This window comes from Oncorhynchus tshawytscha, linkage group LG24 (genome assembly GCF_018296145.1).
Source record: "Oncorhynchus tshawytscha isolate Ot180627B linkage group LG24, Otsh_v2.0, whole genome shotgun sequence".
NCBI classification, from domain to species: domain Eukaryota; kingdom Metazoa; phylum Chordata; class Actinopteri; order Salmoniformes; family Salmonidae; genus Oncorhynchus; species Oncorhynchus tshawytscha.
Genome location: NC_056452.1, coordinates 3,486,137 through 3,502,502, shown reverse-complemented (window position 1 = coordinate 3,502,502; position 16,366 = coordinate 3,486,137). Strand labels below are relative to the sequence as shown.

The 16,366-nt window shown below is 43.1% G+C and overlaps 1 protein-coding gene across 1 annotated transcript in view; it reads right to left on the bottom strand.

The window, feature by feature from the left end:
* The window catches only part of LOC112223852 (ataxin-2-like protein), a 55,603-nt gene that overhangs the window by 16,158 nt on the left and 23,079 nt on the right, over positions 1 to 16,366 (bottom strand). Inside the window, 7 exon segments of the mRNA XM_024387131.2 lie at positions 67 to 153; positions 1,073 to 1,125; positions 1,127 to 1,495; positions 1,972 to 2,205; positions 2,580 to 2,671; positions 12,391 to 12,512; positions 14,031 to 14,184. Of these exon segments, the coding sequence (XP_024242899.2) occupies positions 67 to 153; positions 1,073 to 1,125; positions 1,127 to 1,495; positions 1,972 to 2,205; positions 2,580 to 2,671; positions 12,391 to 12,512; positions 14,031 to 14,184 (1,111 nt within the window).

Genomic DNA, 16,366 nt, shown 5'->3' with positions numbered 1-16,366 from the left:
GTGTCTTGAGTGCGTCTTGAACAAGTGTGTAGACAAAGTGTGAGATGAAAGGCATAGTATGTTAACCTGTGGACTGGGTGTGTGAGTTAGGTGTCCGGACCGGTCGGTTTGACTGGGCGGGTCTCTGTAATTTGGGAGACATCCTAGAAGACACTGCGGCAGGGAGAAAGGAGAGAGGAGGTTAAATTTCCCGACAATCAACTGGCAATATATTATTGTAAATCAAAATCAAATCAAATTTATTTGTCACATACACATGGTTAGCAGATGTTAATGCGAGTGTAGTGAAATGCTTGTGCTTCTAGTTCCGACAATGCAGTAATAACCAACGAGTAATCTAACTAACAATTCCAACCTACTACCTTATACACACAAGTGTAAAGGGATAAAGAATATTTACATAAAGATATATGAATGAGTGATGGTACAGAGCGGCATAGGCAAGATGCAGTAGATGGTATCGAGTACAGTATATACATATGAGATGAGTAATGTAGGGTATGTAAACAAAGTGGCATAGTTTAAAGTGGCTAGTGATACATGTATTACATAAAGATGCAGTAGATGATATAGAGTACAGTATATACGTATACATATGAGATGAATAATGTAGGGTATGTAAACATTATATAAAGTAGCATTGTTTAAAGTGGCTAGTGATATATTTTACATCAATTCCCATTATTAAGCCTCACCTATTACTTTTCAAGACTGCACACAGTGCAAACTTAAGAAACAAGGCCCGATGAGGACACAGCCCTTAGCCGTGGTATATTGGCCATATATCACAAACCCCCGAGGTGCCTTATTGCTATTATAAACTGGTTACCAACGCAATTAGAGCAGTAAAAATAAATGTTTTGTCATACCCGTGGTATAGGGTCTAATATACCACAGTTGTCAGCCAATCAGCATTCGGGGCTCGAACCACCCAGTCTATAAAAACCAATAATTCATGACTGCCATGTACACTTTCTGGAGTAACACATCCACGTAGACACACAGATATCCCATTACAACACAGATAACTCCCTGAACACACACAAACACACACACTAATAACTTCACTCACCTCCGTTGACGGGCCTACCAGTGTCCGACGGAGACAGCGAGTTGGAATGGGGGTGGGGGACTAGCTGAAGAGGGGGCGGCGTTGGCCGAGGCCGGACCCCAGGGGAGGTAGGGGCGTAGGGGCTGGCAGTGCCAGGGCTGCCCTGGGAGGGGGGGGGAGTAACCTCGGCCAGAGAGGGGGCTGCTGCACTCCGAAGACGGGGGAGGAGGCTGGGGTCCACCAGTGGCCAAGGGCAGGTGAGGTTTGGGGGAGGAAGAGGAGGGAGGGGCTGAGCGGTAGCCGGCGCTCATGCGGTTGTGACCTTGGGGTCCGCCGCTTCCTCCTCCAGGGCCTCGCTCCGCCCGCTCGCGTTCTCCTTGCATGCTGCCCCCCGACGCGCCAATCTCCCTAGCTCGCTGGGGTAACGGAATGTATTTGCCTTCCCTGAAAGAGAGATAAACAAAGAAAGAATGGGGGGGGTACTGTAGATCATGCTTTCCCCAATCCATCCACTGCTGCCAAAGACTTTCAGCATGATGAGGGGATGAGTTTGAGCAAGGTGAGGGGCAGAATCACTAATCTTGATCACATAATGAGTATTTAATTGGGATGCCAGTTGATTTGTAGATCAGCCATTCTACTCAGTCCGAATGAAATGGGGTCAATCTCAAATACACAAACCACTTAGCAGTAGCCAATAGTGACACCCCCCCACACACTAGCCAATTGACACATCCCAATTTTCCACCCTTCTCCCCAAGTGTGGACTTTTTTACTCACCATCATGTATTTAAAAACATGAAATCAATGGCTAGAAAGAGTTCATTTCCACCATTGTTGAATCCATGAAGTGCACACTTCTGGGAAAGGGTGGAGAATTGTGACATAGCCAAAGAATACAGCCTGACCGGAGCACTCACCTGCTGACTATGCTGGGGCTGTCGCAGCCTTTCTCCCTCTCCCTGGGGCTCCCCCCCCCCCGCTCGCCACCGCGCACCACTGCGCTGCACTTGTCCTCCTCGCTCTTGCCCTCCTCGTTCTCCAACGAGACGCGTTGGCGGTACTGGGGGCTGGACTCGATCTCACTAGCCATGAGGGCGGCACGTGCCTCCCGCTGCTGGAAGCCCTCTGTGCTGCCCCTCTCCAGATGGACCCTGAGGGACAGGGAGGGAGATGGAGAGAGAAAAGGATAGAGAGATGATGAAGATCAACACTATGCATAGATACATACATACAAACAATCATGTATGAAGATCAGATCTGGGTTCAAATACTTTTGTGTTTGCTCGAGTCTGCCTGGAGTGCCAGATGGGCGAGAATTGCAGTTTTGGGACTCCTCTATTGGATTATTAAGTCAGACATGCTCAAACAGGAACAGATTAAGTATTTGAAATTATCTTTAAAGTATTTCAAACCCAGCTCTGATGGAGATTCAGGGGAATATTCTTTCAAAAGGTTGTCCTTTTGCTTAGACTGTTTAGGCCTTGAAGACTTTTTTTTTTTTGTCTTGACATGGAGGTGGACTTACGTGTACATTGAGAGGCTGGAGTCGTAGGTAGACTCGACGCCGAAGTTCACCTTGTTGTAACGAAACATTTCGTTGGCATCCCAACCGTTGGCCTGAGAGAGGGTGAGAAAACGTTGTGTAAGTTGCTAGAGCCTGTGGCGGTAAGCTCCAGGTTGCGTGTCAATGGAGGCTTCTCAGAGGAGGAAAGGGCGGACCATCCTTCTCAGTGAACTTCATAAAAATGTAAATTGTGAAACTATACTAAATATATTCACAACACCAAATAATTAATTTTAACACACTGTTTTGCAATGAAGGTCTACAGTAGCCTCAACAGAACTCTCTGGGGTAGCACCATGGTGTAGCTGGAGGACAACTAGTTTCCGTCCTCCTCTGGGTAAACTGACTTCAATACAAAATCTAGGAGGCTCATGGTTCTCACTCCCTTCCATAAACGTACACAATAATTATGACACGTTCCAGAGGATCCAACCTCCAACCTATCAGAGCTCTTGCAGCATGAACTGACATATTGTCTACCCAACCAAAGTAATCGAGAATTAATCTAGTACTGAAATAATTAGCTACAGGTAGCTAGAACTGCAGAGCATAAAATGTGGTGGGTAGTTGACTAAAAGAGAAAGACAATAGTTGAAAAGTTTTGAACAAATTAATTTCTTCAAAAATGGAGAGAGAGAGCTAGCAATATTTCATTGTATTAAAAAAAAAATAATTACGTTCACTTGTTTAGCTAGCGAAGGCAGCTAGCTAGTCTACTCAAACACCTAGCTCAAACAGAGAGTGATACTATGAAAGCTCGCTGGCTATCCAACACTGGAACGCTTCCAAATCAAGGTAAGCTTTTGGTTTTATAAATGTATTGCCACCGTGGCCTGCCGGTGTAACTGCTAAACTGCTTGCTGTACTGCATGATTGCAGCGGGTTATAGTAACTATGTTAACAACGATGTAGACAGTGTGTAGCGTTTATGGTATGAAGGTTTGGCTTGGGAATGTTCTCTCACCTGGTCACAGATAGCTGTTGTGCAATGAAATTCACAAGCGAAGGGAAAAGGTGAGAGGAGGAGACCGCAAAGATGCGAGAAGGAATTATAGAACGAGTAAAGTGATCATGCAGTTTGTACATGGCAGCTATGAAAGTGAACTGTGTTTGTGGGTGGTCAGGGGTGTATTCATGTCGCTGATTGTGTTGAAAAATGTTTCTTAAACTGAACGGGGATAAACATAACTGAATTTATCCAATAGAAACTTTCATTTTCAACTGTTGGACTAATAATTACACCCTAGATCAGCTGGATGCAGGCAAGAGTGTGCAAGGCGGTAGAGGGCGGGTCCCAACAGAGATCATTGCGGCGCTGTCTGCATTTTTCATTCGGCGGGCTGGTGCGGGCAGACAGATGACTCTGGGCAAAAAATATTTTTGTTGTCCCTCAGATTACGTGGAAACTGTCATCTTTCTGCTTTGTATGCGTTAAAGCAAATTTATGCTTGATCTGTAAATGTGGTCGCAATTTTCGGAGCCTCCGGGGGAAGGCAGAGGCCAAATCAAGCTCCATACCGCATCACCGTGCGCCTCTCAAATTGTGAAACAACGCAGAGGGCTCCGTATAGCTCCGCATTGACATGATTGGTTGACGGTAGGTGGAGGAGGTACGTCCTGTATAAACACAAACTCACTTCCTTGACAACTTCCTACACAATAGCTCTGCTCCGCTAAGCGCAAGAAGTATGTGTCAGGAGTTCACCTAGGGCTCATGATTGGGGCTGTACCAAATGATTGATGTATTAGAATAATTGATTATGCTTATGTTCTATTAAAAGAAGGGGAGGGGTTATAAGACCTCTCTCCCTCCTTACATTTATAGGGTCCTAGATTACAGATCAACAATATAAGTGGGGAGAACAAGTATTTGATACACTGCCGATTTTGCAGGTTTTTCTACTTAAAAAGCATGTAGAGGTCTGTAATATTTATCATAGGTACACCTCAACTGTGAGAGACGGAATCTAAAACAAAAATCCAGAAAATCACATTGTATGATTTTTAAGTAATTAATTTGCATTTTATTGCATGACATAAGTATTTGATCACCTACCAACCAGAAAGAATTCCAGCTCTCACAGACCTGTTAGTTTTTCTTTAAGAAGCCCTCCTGTTCTCCACTCATTACCTGTATTAACTACACCTGTTTGAACTCGTTACCTGTATAAAAGACACCTGCCACACACTCAATCAAACAGACTCCAACCTCTCCACAATGGCCAAGACCAGAGAGCTGTGTAAGGACATCAGGGATAAAATTGTAGACCTGCACAAGGCTGGGATGGGCTACAGGACAATAGGCAAGCAGCTTGGTGAGAAGGCAACAACTGTTGGCGCAATTATTAGAAAATGGAAGAAGTTCAAGATGACGGTCAATCACACTCGGTCTGGGGCTCCATGCAAGATTTAATCTCGTGGGGCATCAATGATTATGAGGAAGGTGAGGGATCAGCCCAGAACTACACGGCAGAACCTGGTCAATGACCTGAAGAGAGCTGGGACCACAGTCTCAAAGAAAACCATTTGTAACACACTACGCCGTCATGGATAAAAATCTTGCAGCGCACGCAAAGTCCCCCTGCTCAAGCCAGCGCATGTCCAGGCCCGTCTGAAGCTTGCCAATGACCATCTGGATGATCCAGAGGAGGAATGGGAGAAGGTCATGTGGTTTGATGAGACAAAAATAGAGCTTTTTGGTCAAACTCCACTCGCTGTGTTTGGAGGAAGAAGAAGGATGAGTACAACCCCAAGAACACCATCCCAACCGTGAAGCATGGAGGTGGAAACATCATTCTTTGGGGATGCTTTTTTGCAAAGGGGACAGGACGACTGCACCGTATTGAGGGGAGGATGGATTGGGCCATGTATCGCGAGATCTTGGCCAACAACCTCCTTCCCTCAGTAAGAGCATTGAAGATGGGTCGTGGCTGGGTCTTCCAGCATGACAACGACCCGAAACACACAGCCAAGGCAACTAAGGAGTAAGAAGCATCTCAAGGTCCTGGAGTAGCCTAGCCAGTCTCCAGACCTGAACCCAATAGAAAATCTTTGGAGGGAGCTGAAAGTCTGTATTGCCCCGAAACCTGAAGGATCTGGAGAAGGTCTGTATGGAGGAGTGGGCCAAAATCCCTGCTGCAGTGTGTGCAAACCTGGTCAAGAACTACAGGAAACGTATGATCTCTGTAATTGCAAACTAAGGTTTCTGTACCAAATATTAAGTTCTGCTTTTCTGATGTATCAAATACTTATGTCATGCAATAAAATGCAAATTAATTACTTAAAAATCATAATGTGATTTTCTGGATTTTTGTTTTAGATTCTGTCTCTCACAGTTGAAGTGTACCTATGATTTAAAAAATAACACACCTCTACATGCTTTGTAAGTAGGAAAACCTGCAAAATCGGCAGTGTATCAAATACTTGCTCTCCACACTGTATATACAATGAGGTTTTAATATTGTTCCACAGTTGTTTTCTAGTTCTCTTTCTGCCTCTTATAAAGAGACCCCTCTGAGAAATGTGTGACTGAGACAGAACTCTGCAGGGGAGTGTAGGAGATAAGACTAGTCAGACATTCCACTATAAATCAACTTAGACATTTACTGGTAAGTTTTTAGATAAACACTAAAAGCCTTGTTTATATAGCTGTGTAGACATGGTTTTGGTCACGACTAAAAGATAATGACGTAGGCAGTGACATCACTAGGGCTGGACTTCGGGTTGAAAAAAAAAATAACATGGGACCTTTTCTTTGATGCAGAACTTACTCGGAAAACACACGTACTATGTTCCTGATTGTCAACGTCTGTCTGCAATTGCATTAATGAAGGTTTTGAATGATTTAATTAAAGATATTGTCATAATGCTAATTTCACCAATGAACCAATGATTGACAAGGAACAAGGAAACCAAACCCCAACATATGAACGCCCTGAAGTCTGGAGGCTGCACCTCAGTAAATGCTGTACGGCCACTTCAGATGTTGGATGACCATGCAGAGCCTTTTAGCCTACCTATTGTATTAAAAGCACATGTATTTTTTTGCATTATTCACACACTCAGAATTCACTGCTTCAACTTCAGTAGCCAAACCTCTTCTCTCCTAGTTGGGCGCGCGAGTTCATGGGTGGAGAATCACGTGGCAGTTCATTTCATATCAAGTCAACTTAAATATGATTAGACTGTGGTTTACTACGGTGTCTGTAAATAAATACTGATAATGGAAAGAAATGGCACTCGGCCAACGTGAGTTCGAGGTGTAATCAGAAAATGTAATAATTGAAAATGAAAAGGCTCAACGTGCCTATAGGTCAGGCTATAGTGGCGAGCGAGCACTGCAACTTGATCATTTTCAATAAGTATTGATTACCCATTTGTCTCTGCCTGCAAATCGGCCTCCTAAAACGTAGCCTATATTCTATATGCAAAATGTAGCAAGTGTTGCGGTCATCATTCTTGCTACTTCAAGTTCAGTAGCCAAGATGCGCGCGTGGTTTTCATTAAATAGAGTAGGCTTTAGCCTATGTGTGGATGTAGAAGCACTATAGCTTTACAACAAAATCTACAGTTGAAGTCTGAAGTTTACATACACTTAGGTTGGAGTCATTAAAACTTGTTTTTGAACCACTCCACACATTTCTTGTTAATTAACAACTATAGTTTTGGCAAGTCGGTTTGTACATCTACTTTGTGCGTGACACAAGTAATCTTTCCAACACTTGTTTACAGACAGATTATTTCACTTATAATTCACTGTATCACAAGTCCAGTGGGTCAGAGGTTCACATACACTAAGATGACTGTGCCTTTAAACAGCTCGGGAACATTCCAGAAAATGTCATGGCTTTAGAAGCTTCTGAAAGGCTAATTGACATCATTTGAGTCAATTGGAGGTGTACCTGTGGATGTATTTCAAGGCCTACCTTCAAAGTCAGTGCCTCTTTGCTTGACATTATGGGAAAATCAAAAGAAATCAGCCAAGACCTCCAAAAGTCTGGTTCATCCTTGGGAACAATTTCCAAACGCCTTTAGGTACCACGTTCATCTGTACAAAGAATAGTATATAAGTATAAACACCATGGGACCACACAGCCGTCATAGCATCGAATAGTCCCCGCGATATGCAACTGTTCAGGGAAGTCAGGAACCAATACACGCAGTCAGTCAGGAAAGCTAAGGCCAGCTTCTTCAGGCAGAAATTTGCATCCTGTAGCTCCAACTCCAAAAAGTTCTGGGACACTGTGAAGTCCATGGAGAACAAGAGCACCTCCTCCCAGCTGCCCACTGCACTGAGGCTAGGTAACACCGTCACCACCGATAAATCCATGATTATCGAAAACTTCAACAAGCATTTCTCAACGGCTGGCCATGCCTTCCGCCTGGCTACTCCAACCTCGGCCAACAGATCCGCCCCCCCCCCCTGCAGCTACTCGCCCAAGCCTCTCCAGGTTCTCCTTTACCCAAATCCAGATAGCAGATGTTCTGAAAGAGCTGCAAAACCTGGACCCGTACAAATCAGCTGGGCTTGACAATCTGGACCCTCTATTTCTGAAACTATCCGCCGTCATTGTCGCAACCCCTATTACCAGCCTGTTCAACCTCTCTTTCATATCGTCTGAGATCCCCAAGGATTGGAAAGCTGCCGCAGTCATCCCCCTCTTCAAAGGGGGAGACACCCTGGACCCAAACTGTTACAGACCTATATCCATCCTGCCCTGCCTATCTAAGGTCTTCGAAAGCCAAGTCAACAAACAGGTCACTGACCATCTCGAATCCCACCGTACCTTCGCCGCTGTGCAATCTGGTTTCCGAGCCGGTCACGGGTGCACCTCAGCCACGCTCAAGGTACTAAACGATATCATAACTGCCATCGATAAAAGACAGTACTGTGCAGCCGTCTTCATCGACCTTGCCAAGGCTTTCGACTCTGTCAATCACCATATTCTTATCGGCAGACTCAGTAGCCTCGGTTTTTCTGATGACTGCCTTGCCTGGTTCACCAACTACTTTGCAGACAGAGTTCAGTGTGTCAAATCGGAGGGCATGCTGTCCGGTCCTCTGGCAGTCTCTATGGGGGTGCCACAGGGTTCAATTCTCGGGCCGACTCTTTTCTCTGTATATATCAATGTTGTTGCTCTTGCTGCGGGCGATTCCCTGATCCACCTCTACGCAGATGACAACATTCTATATACTTCCGGCCCGTCCTTGGACACTGTGCTATCTAACCTCCAAACGAGCTTCAATGCCATACAACACTCCTTCTGTGGCCTCCAACTGCTCTTAAACGCTAGTAAAACCAAATGCATGCTTTTCAACCGTTCGCTGCCTGCACCCGCACGCCTGACTAGCATCACCACCCTGGATGGCTCCGACCTTGAATATGTGGACATCTATAAGTACCTAGGTGTCTGGCTAGACTGCAAACTCTCCTTCCAGACTCATATCAAACATCTCCAATCGAAAATCAAATCTAGAGTCGGCTTTCTATTCCGCAACAAAGCCTCCTTCACTCACGCCGCCAAACTTACCCTAGTAAAACTGACTATCATACCGATCCTCGACTTCGGCGATGTCATCTACAAAATTGCTTCCAACACTCTACTCAGCAAACTGGATGCAGTTTATCACAGTGCCATCCGTTTTGTCACTAAAGCACCTTATACCACCCACCACTGCGACCTGTATGCTCTAGTCGGCTGGCCCTCGCTACATATTCGTCGCCAGACCCACTGGCTCCAGGTCATCTACAAGTCCATGCTAGGTAAAGCTCCGCCTTATCTCAGTTCACTGGTCACGATGGCAACACCCACCCGTAGCACGCGCTCCAGCAGGTGTATCTCACTGATCATCCCTAAAGCCAACACCTCATTTGGCCGCCTTTCGTTCCAGTTCTCTGCTGCCTGTGACTGGAACGAATTGCAAAAATCGCTGAAGTTGGAAACTTTTATCTCTCTCACCAACTTCATTTATCACTCCAGTGTTAATCTGCAAAATTGTAATTATTCGCCTACATCATCATGCCTTTTACACACAATGTATATAGACTCAATTTTCTTTTCTACTGTGTTATTGACTTGTTAATTGTTTACTCCATGTGTAACTCTGTGTTGTCTGTTCACACTGCTATGCTTTATCTTGGCCAGGTCGCAGTTGCAAATGAGAACTTGTTCTCAACTAGCCTACCTGGTTAAATAAAGGTGAAATAAATTTTTAAAAAAATTAAATAGCGCTCAGGAAGGAGACGCGTTCTGTCTCCTAAAGATGAACATACTTTGGTGCGAAAAGTGCAAATCAAACTCGGAACAACAGCAAAGGACCTTGTGAAGATTCTGGAGGAAACAGGTACAAAAGTATCTATATCCACAGTAAAACGAGTCCTATATCGACATAACCTGAAAGGCCGCTCAGCAAGGAAGAAGCCACTGCTCCAAAACCCGCCATAAAAAAGCCAGACTAAGGTTTGCTACTGTACATGGGGACAAATATTCTACTTTTTGGAGAAATGTCCTCTGGTCTGACAAAACAAAAATAGAACTGTTTGGCCATAATAACCACAGTTATGTTCGGAGGAAAAAGGGGGAGGCTTGCAAGCCGAAGAACACCATCCCAACCGTGAAGCACGGTGGTGGCAGCATCATGTTGTGGGGGTGCTTTGCTGCAGGAGGGACTGGTGCACTTCACAAAATAGATGGCATCATGAGGATGGAAAATTATGTGGATATATTGAAGCAACATCTCAAGACATCAGTCAGGAAGTTAAAGCTTGGTCACAAATGGGTCTTCCAAATGGACAATGACCCCAGGCATACTTCCAAAGTTGTGGCAAAATGGCTCAAGGACAACAAAATCAAGGTATTGGAGTGGCCATCACAAAGCCCTGACCTCAACCCTATAAAAACTTTGTGGGCAGAACTGAAACAGAATGTACAAGCAAGAAGGCCTACGAACCTGACATCAGCTCTGTCAGGAGGAATGGGCCAGAATTCACCCAATTTATTGTGGGAAGCTTGAAGGCTACCCGAAACGTTTGACCCAAGTTTAAATTGTTTAAGGCAATGCTACCAAATATTAATTGAGTGTTTGTAAACTTCTGACCCACTGGGAATGTGATGAAAGAAATGAAAGCTGAAATAAATCATTCTCTCTACTATTATTCTGACATTTCACATTCTTAAAATAAAGTGGTGATCCTAACTGACTTCAGCTCACTGGTCACCATAGCAGCACCCACCCATAGACAATTCCTCCTTTGGCCGCCTTTCCTCCCAGTTCTCTGCTGCCAATGACTGGAACGAATTGCAAACATCCCTGAAGCTGGAGACTCATATCTCCCTCACTAACCTGAAGCACCAGCTGTCAGAGCAGCTCACAGATCACTGCACCTGTACATAGCCCATCAGTAAATAGCCCATCCAACTACCTCATCCCCATACTGTAATTTATTTATTTTTGCTCCTTTGCACCCCAATATCTCTACTTGCACATTCATCTTCTACACATCTATCACCCCAGTCTCTATCACTCAAGTGTTTAATTGCTAAATTGTAATTACTTTGCCACTATGGCCTATTTATTGCTTACCTCCCTAATCTTACCTCATTTGCACACACTGTATATAGACTTTTTTTCTATTATGTTATTGACTGTATGTTTTGTTTATTCCATGTGTAACTCTGTGTTGTTTGTGTCGCACTGCTTTGCTTTATCTTGGCCAGGCCGCAGCTGTAAATGAGAACTTGTTCTCAACTAGCCTACCTGGTTAAATAAAGGTGAAATAAAACATTTAATAAAAAAATAAGACCGGTAATTTGTACTAGGATTAAATGTCTGGAATTGTGAAAAACTGAGTTTAAATGAATTTGGCTAAGGTGTATGTAAACTTCTGACTTCAACTGTACTTCCTACATATGATATGATTAGGCTATAGTTTACTACATTGCCTAGAAATAAATATTAATCACCCATATTTCTCTGTCTAAAAATCTTCCCACTACAAAAAGGTAGGCTATAGAAAAAGCTCAAGAGAAAGGTCAAATCTCTCCAACTATGCTCTCTTAAACTACATTTAGCGTATTGGCTGATATAGTCCAGTAATACAGATAGCCTAATATAAATGGGCCACGTGAAAATCTCTAGTAAGTTAACCTATTTCTTAAGTTATTTTTGTGCATTTGATATTGCCTATGGGGCGCAAAATTGCTGGGACCATGGCGGGCAAGTGAGCTGCGTCACATAGGCCTAATATAATATCGCTGTTTGGGACCAGTTCTTGTGATAGCGGGTGGAAGTCGGACTGAAAGGCAGCAGGTGCGGGTGGGGTGTGGTATGAAAAGCTGCGGGTGTTGGCGGGAGCGGGATGAAGATAACACTCCCATGCAGACCTCTACAAGGCAGTATTGAATGTGTCACTGTCACCTTGCTTACTCGAGAGAGAGCGAGAGAGAGAGAGAGAGAGAGAGAGAGAGAGAGAAAGGCTAGGTTGAAGCAACCTCATGATGGGTATCGGGAAAATTTGAGTATCATATAGTAGCCTAAACCTATCAATGTTACATTGAGCTGGGTGAATGGAATATGAATGCTAGTCATCCAATATGCTGAAATAGAAATAAGGCCCATAATAAAATGTAATCAACCTCCCTCATCTTAAAAAGGCACAGACCGCCACTGGTGTTTGTGTGTCAAAAAGAGTGATGGTGTGTGTGATTGTCAGAGTGAGTGAGCGAGTATAAGCGGTTGTATGTGTGCATACATATAAGCGTGTTCGACTCACAGCATCGTTCTCCAAATCGAAGGCCTCTCCGTTGCCATCTCCTCCCTCCCACCTCTGCAGCACCTTCTCTTTGTCTTCCCCGTTGACACGGGTCGAGCTGATGGACGTGTCTATGAACGTGTCTGCACATACAGGGTAGAGAAACAACCATTATCCAAAAAGTCATGTGTGAGACAGAGAAGAGGTATAATCTCTTAATCGGACCCATGAACTGTCCCCACAACGTGTGTTTATCGTAAGCAGACAACACATTACATTCTTACACAATGTAACTATGACCCCATGCAAATTACCCTAACTTCTTATTAGTTTAGCACTCAGATGTCAACTTGGAATTTTGCCTTAAAGGAATAATTCACTCAAAATCCCCTTTATTTGTTTTATTAGTCCATTGTTGATACAGTCCCAAAAGGTTTTGCATTACAGCAATCATGTTTTCAAGATATAGGACATTCAAAAAGCAAATTGCAACTTGCCGCATCATGATGATGATGATGCGTTTTGCATCATCATGATGTGACAAATTACAATTAGCTTTCTGAAAGTCCTATATATTTTAGATTTTAGAATATTCAGATTTTAGAATATTCACATAAACCTGTCACCAATTGGATGGAATCTTGATTGCTGACATGTAAAACATTTTCCATCCAATTGGTGACAGGTTTATGTGAATATTCTAAAATCTGAATAAGAAACAGAAGTTCAATGTGATTCCACTGCATTTTCTACTGATGGTTTGGTCACAAACTGTTGCGATAAATAGCATACTTGCCCAATTTGGTTTTGGCGCATGCTCTGCTGATAAAGTGGAGGGGCAAGTTTATGATGATGATATGGATAAACGCAAGATAATTTTTAGTTGATAATTGGCAGCCAAGCACCAATCATCATGTCACCAGCATCATTCAAACAATAACCGACCCTCAATATTTATTTCCATGGCGCTCATCACCGTGCACTTAACCGTCCTTTGTGATGATGTTATGAAACAAGTTATGAGGTTCATCCTATCTTATTCTACATAACTATGCTGTTCCACATCATGGTGGAGGTGGTGGTAGAAGTAGTGTAACGTAACATATCATTGTGTGACTCCAAGTTTAGTGCGACATGATTGTTTTTATATCAATATTTGCATATAAAAGCGTGTCCACCGCAATCGTCGCATAATCTACTTCACCGACAAAAAAGTATCCAATCTTGTCGAGCGTATTTTGTTTCATCGACATCAGGGCATTTTACTGACAAATGTCCTTGTTCCATCAGGCCTGTCGTGACTTTTTATATGAAATAGTTGGATGGAAACCTGGTTAATGTAACCATCAACAATGACCTACAAATCCATTAAACCACTCGTCCCTTACCGGACAATGCAGACAATCTACACGTTGATCAAACACGAACCTGTGACACATCCCTCCCTCCCTCCCGATCCCACTTCTCCCTAGCTGTCTCAATTGCTTCAAAGTTCATCCTTCTTCCTCTGCACTTGCAAAGTGAAAACAATATGATGGAAGATCATCATTAGGTTGGCTTTCACCTGGCTTTTCACCTATGTTCTTATAGATTAGTGAAGATGAAAGAGAGGTGAGGGGGTGACAGATTTTATACAATTGAGAAAAAGCACTCATCTGTACCTCTGGTGGCGTAGTTTAGGTCCACGTCTCGGCAGGTCATGGTGACCACATCGTAAGAGCTGAAGACCATGGTGTCGGTGATCTCCTCCCTCCGGGGCAGGGCGGGCCTCTCGTCTTCGCCTCGCTTGTGGACTGCGTCCACTGCCAGCTCACACTGCAGACAGAAGAACATTTAAGTCAAAGGGAAGTAGGGCTGACCCAAACAAAAAATACCTTAAATCGACCAAAGGTCATCTGTTCTTTCGACAAATCGATTGGTTTGCATTTTAAAAAGTGTATTTTTCCATATGTAGACACACCCTGTGTGTTAAATTAAATCAACTACACACAAAATATATATACAGCACCAATCAAAAGTTTGGACACCTACTCATTCCAGGGTTTATCTTTATTTTTAGTATTTTCTACACCATAAATAATAATAATGAAGACATCAAAACTTAGAAATAACACACATGGAATCATGTTCTTCAAAGTTGCCACCCTTTGCCATAATGACAACTTTGCACACTCTTGGCATTCTCTCAACCAGCTTCACCTGGAAACTTTTCCAACAGTCTTAAAGGAGTTCCCACATATGTTTGGACACACTTACTCATTCGAGGGTTTTTCTTTATATTTACTATTTTCTACATTGTAGAATAATAGTGAAGACATCAAAACTATGAAATAACACACATGGAATCATGTAACCAAAACAGTGTTAAACAAATCAAAATGTATTTTATATTTGAGATTTTTCAAAGTAGCCACCCTTTGTCTTGACAGCTTTGCACACTCTTGGCATTCTATCAACCAGCTTCATGAGGTAGTCATCCAGTAATGCATTTCAATTAACAGGTGTGCCTTGTTAAAAGTTCATTTGTTTGAGCCAATCAGTTGTGTTGTGACAATGTAGGGGTGGTATACAGAAGCCTTATTTGATAAAAGACCAAGTCCATATTACGACAAGAACAACTCAAACAAGCAAAGAGAAACGACAGTCCATCATTACTTTAAGACATGAAGGTCAATCAATACGGAAAATGTTAAGAACTTTCAAAGTTTCTTCAAGTGCAGTCGCAAAAACCATCAAGCGCTATGATGAAACTGTCTCTCATGAGGACCGCCACAGGAAAGGAAGACCCAGAGTTACAGTACCTCTGCTGCAGAGGATAAGTTAATTAGAGTTTCCAGCCACATAAATTGCCAAATAATTGCTTCCCAGAGTTCAAGAAACAGAGACATCAACTGTTCAGAGGAGACTGCGTGAATCAGACCTTCATGGTCGAATTGCTGCAGAGACACCACTACTAAAGGACACCAATAAGAAGAAGAGACTTGCCTGGGCCAAGAAACATGAGCACAAAGACCGGTGGGAATCTGTCCTTCGGTCTGATGAGTCCAGATTTGAGATATTTGGTTCCAACTGCTGTGTCTTTGTGAGACGGAGTAGGTGAACGGATGATCTCCGCATGTGTGGTTCCCATGGTTAAACATGGTGGTGGTGTGATGGTATTTTGCTGGTGACTCTGTCTGGGATTTACTTAGAATTCAAGGTACACTTAACCAGCATGTCTACCACAGCATTCTGCAGCAATACGCCATGCCATCTGGTTTGCGCTTCAAGGGACTATCATTTGTTTTTCAACAGGACAATGACACCACAAGGCTGTTTAAGGGCTATTTGACCAAGAAGGAGAGTGATGGAGAGCTGTATCAGATGACCTGGCCTCCACAATCACCCGACCTCAACCCAATTGAGATTGTTTGGGATGAGTTGGGACCACAGAGTAAAGGAAAAACAGCCAACGAGTGCACAGCATATCTGGGAACTCCTTCAAGACTGTTGGAAAAGTATTCCAGATGAAGCTGGTTGAGAGAATGCCAAGAGTGTGCAAAGCTGTCATCAACACAAAGGGTGGCTGCTTTGATATGTTTAACACTTTATTTAAATACTACATGATTCCATGTGTTAATTCATAGTGTTGATGTATTCACTATTATACTACAAATGTAGAAAATAGTAAAGATAAGAAAAACCCTGGAATGAGTACAGTTGAAGTCGGAAGTTTACATACAGTGGGGCAAAAAAGTATTTAGTCAGGCACGAATTGTGCAAGTACACTTCAACTATGACAGACAAAATGAGAAAAGAAATCCAGAAAATCACATTGTAGGATTTTTAATTAATTTATTTGCAAATTATGGTGGAAAATAAGTATTTGGTCAATAACAAAAGTTTATCTCAATACTTCATTATATACCCTTTGTTGGCAATGACAGAGGTCAAACGTTTTCTGTAAGTCTTCACAAGGTTTTCACACACTGTTGCTGGTATTTTGGCCCATTCCTCC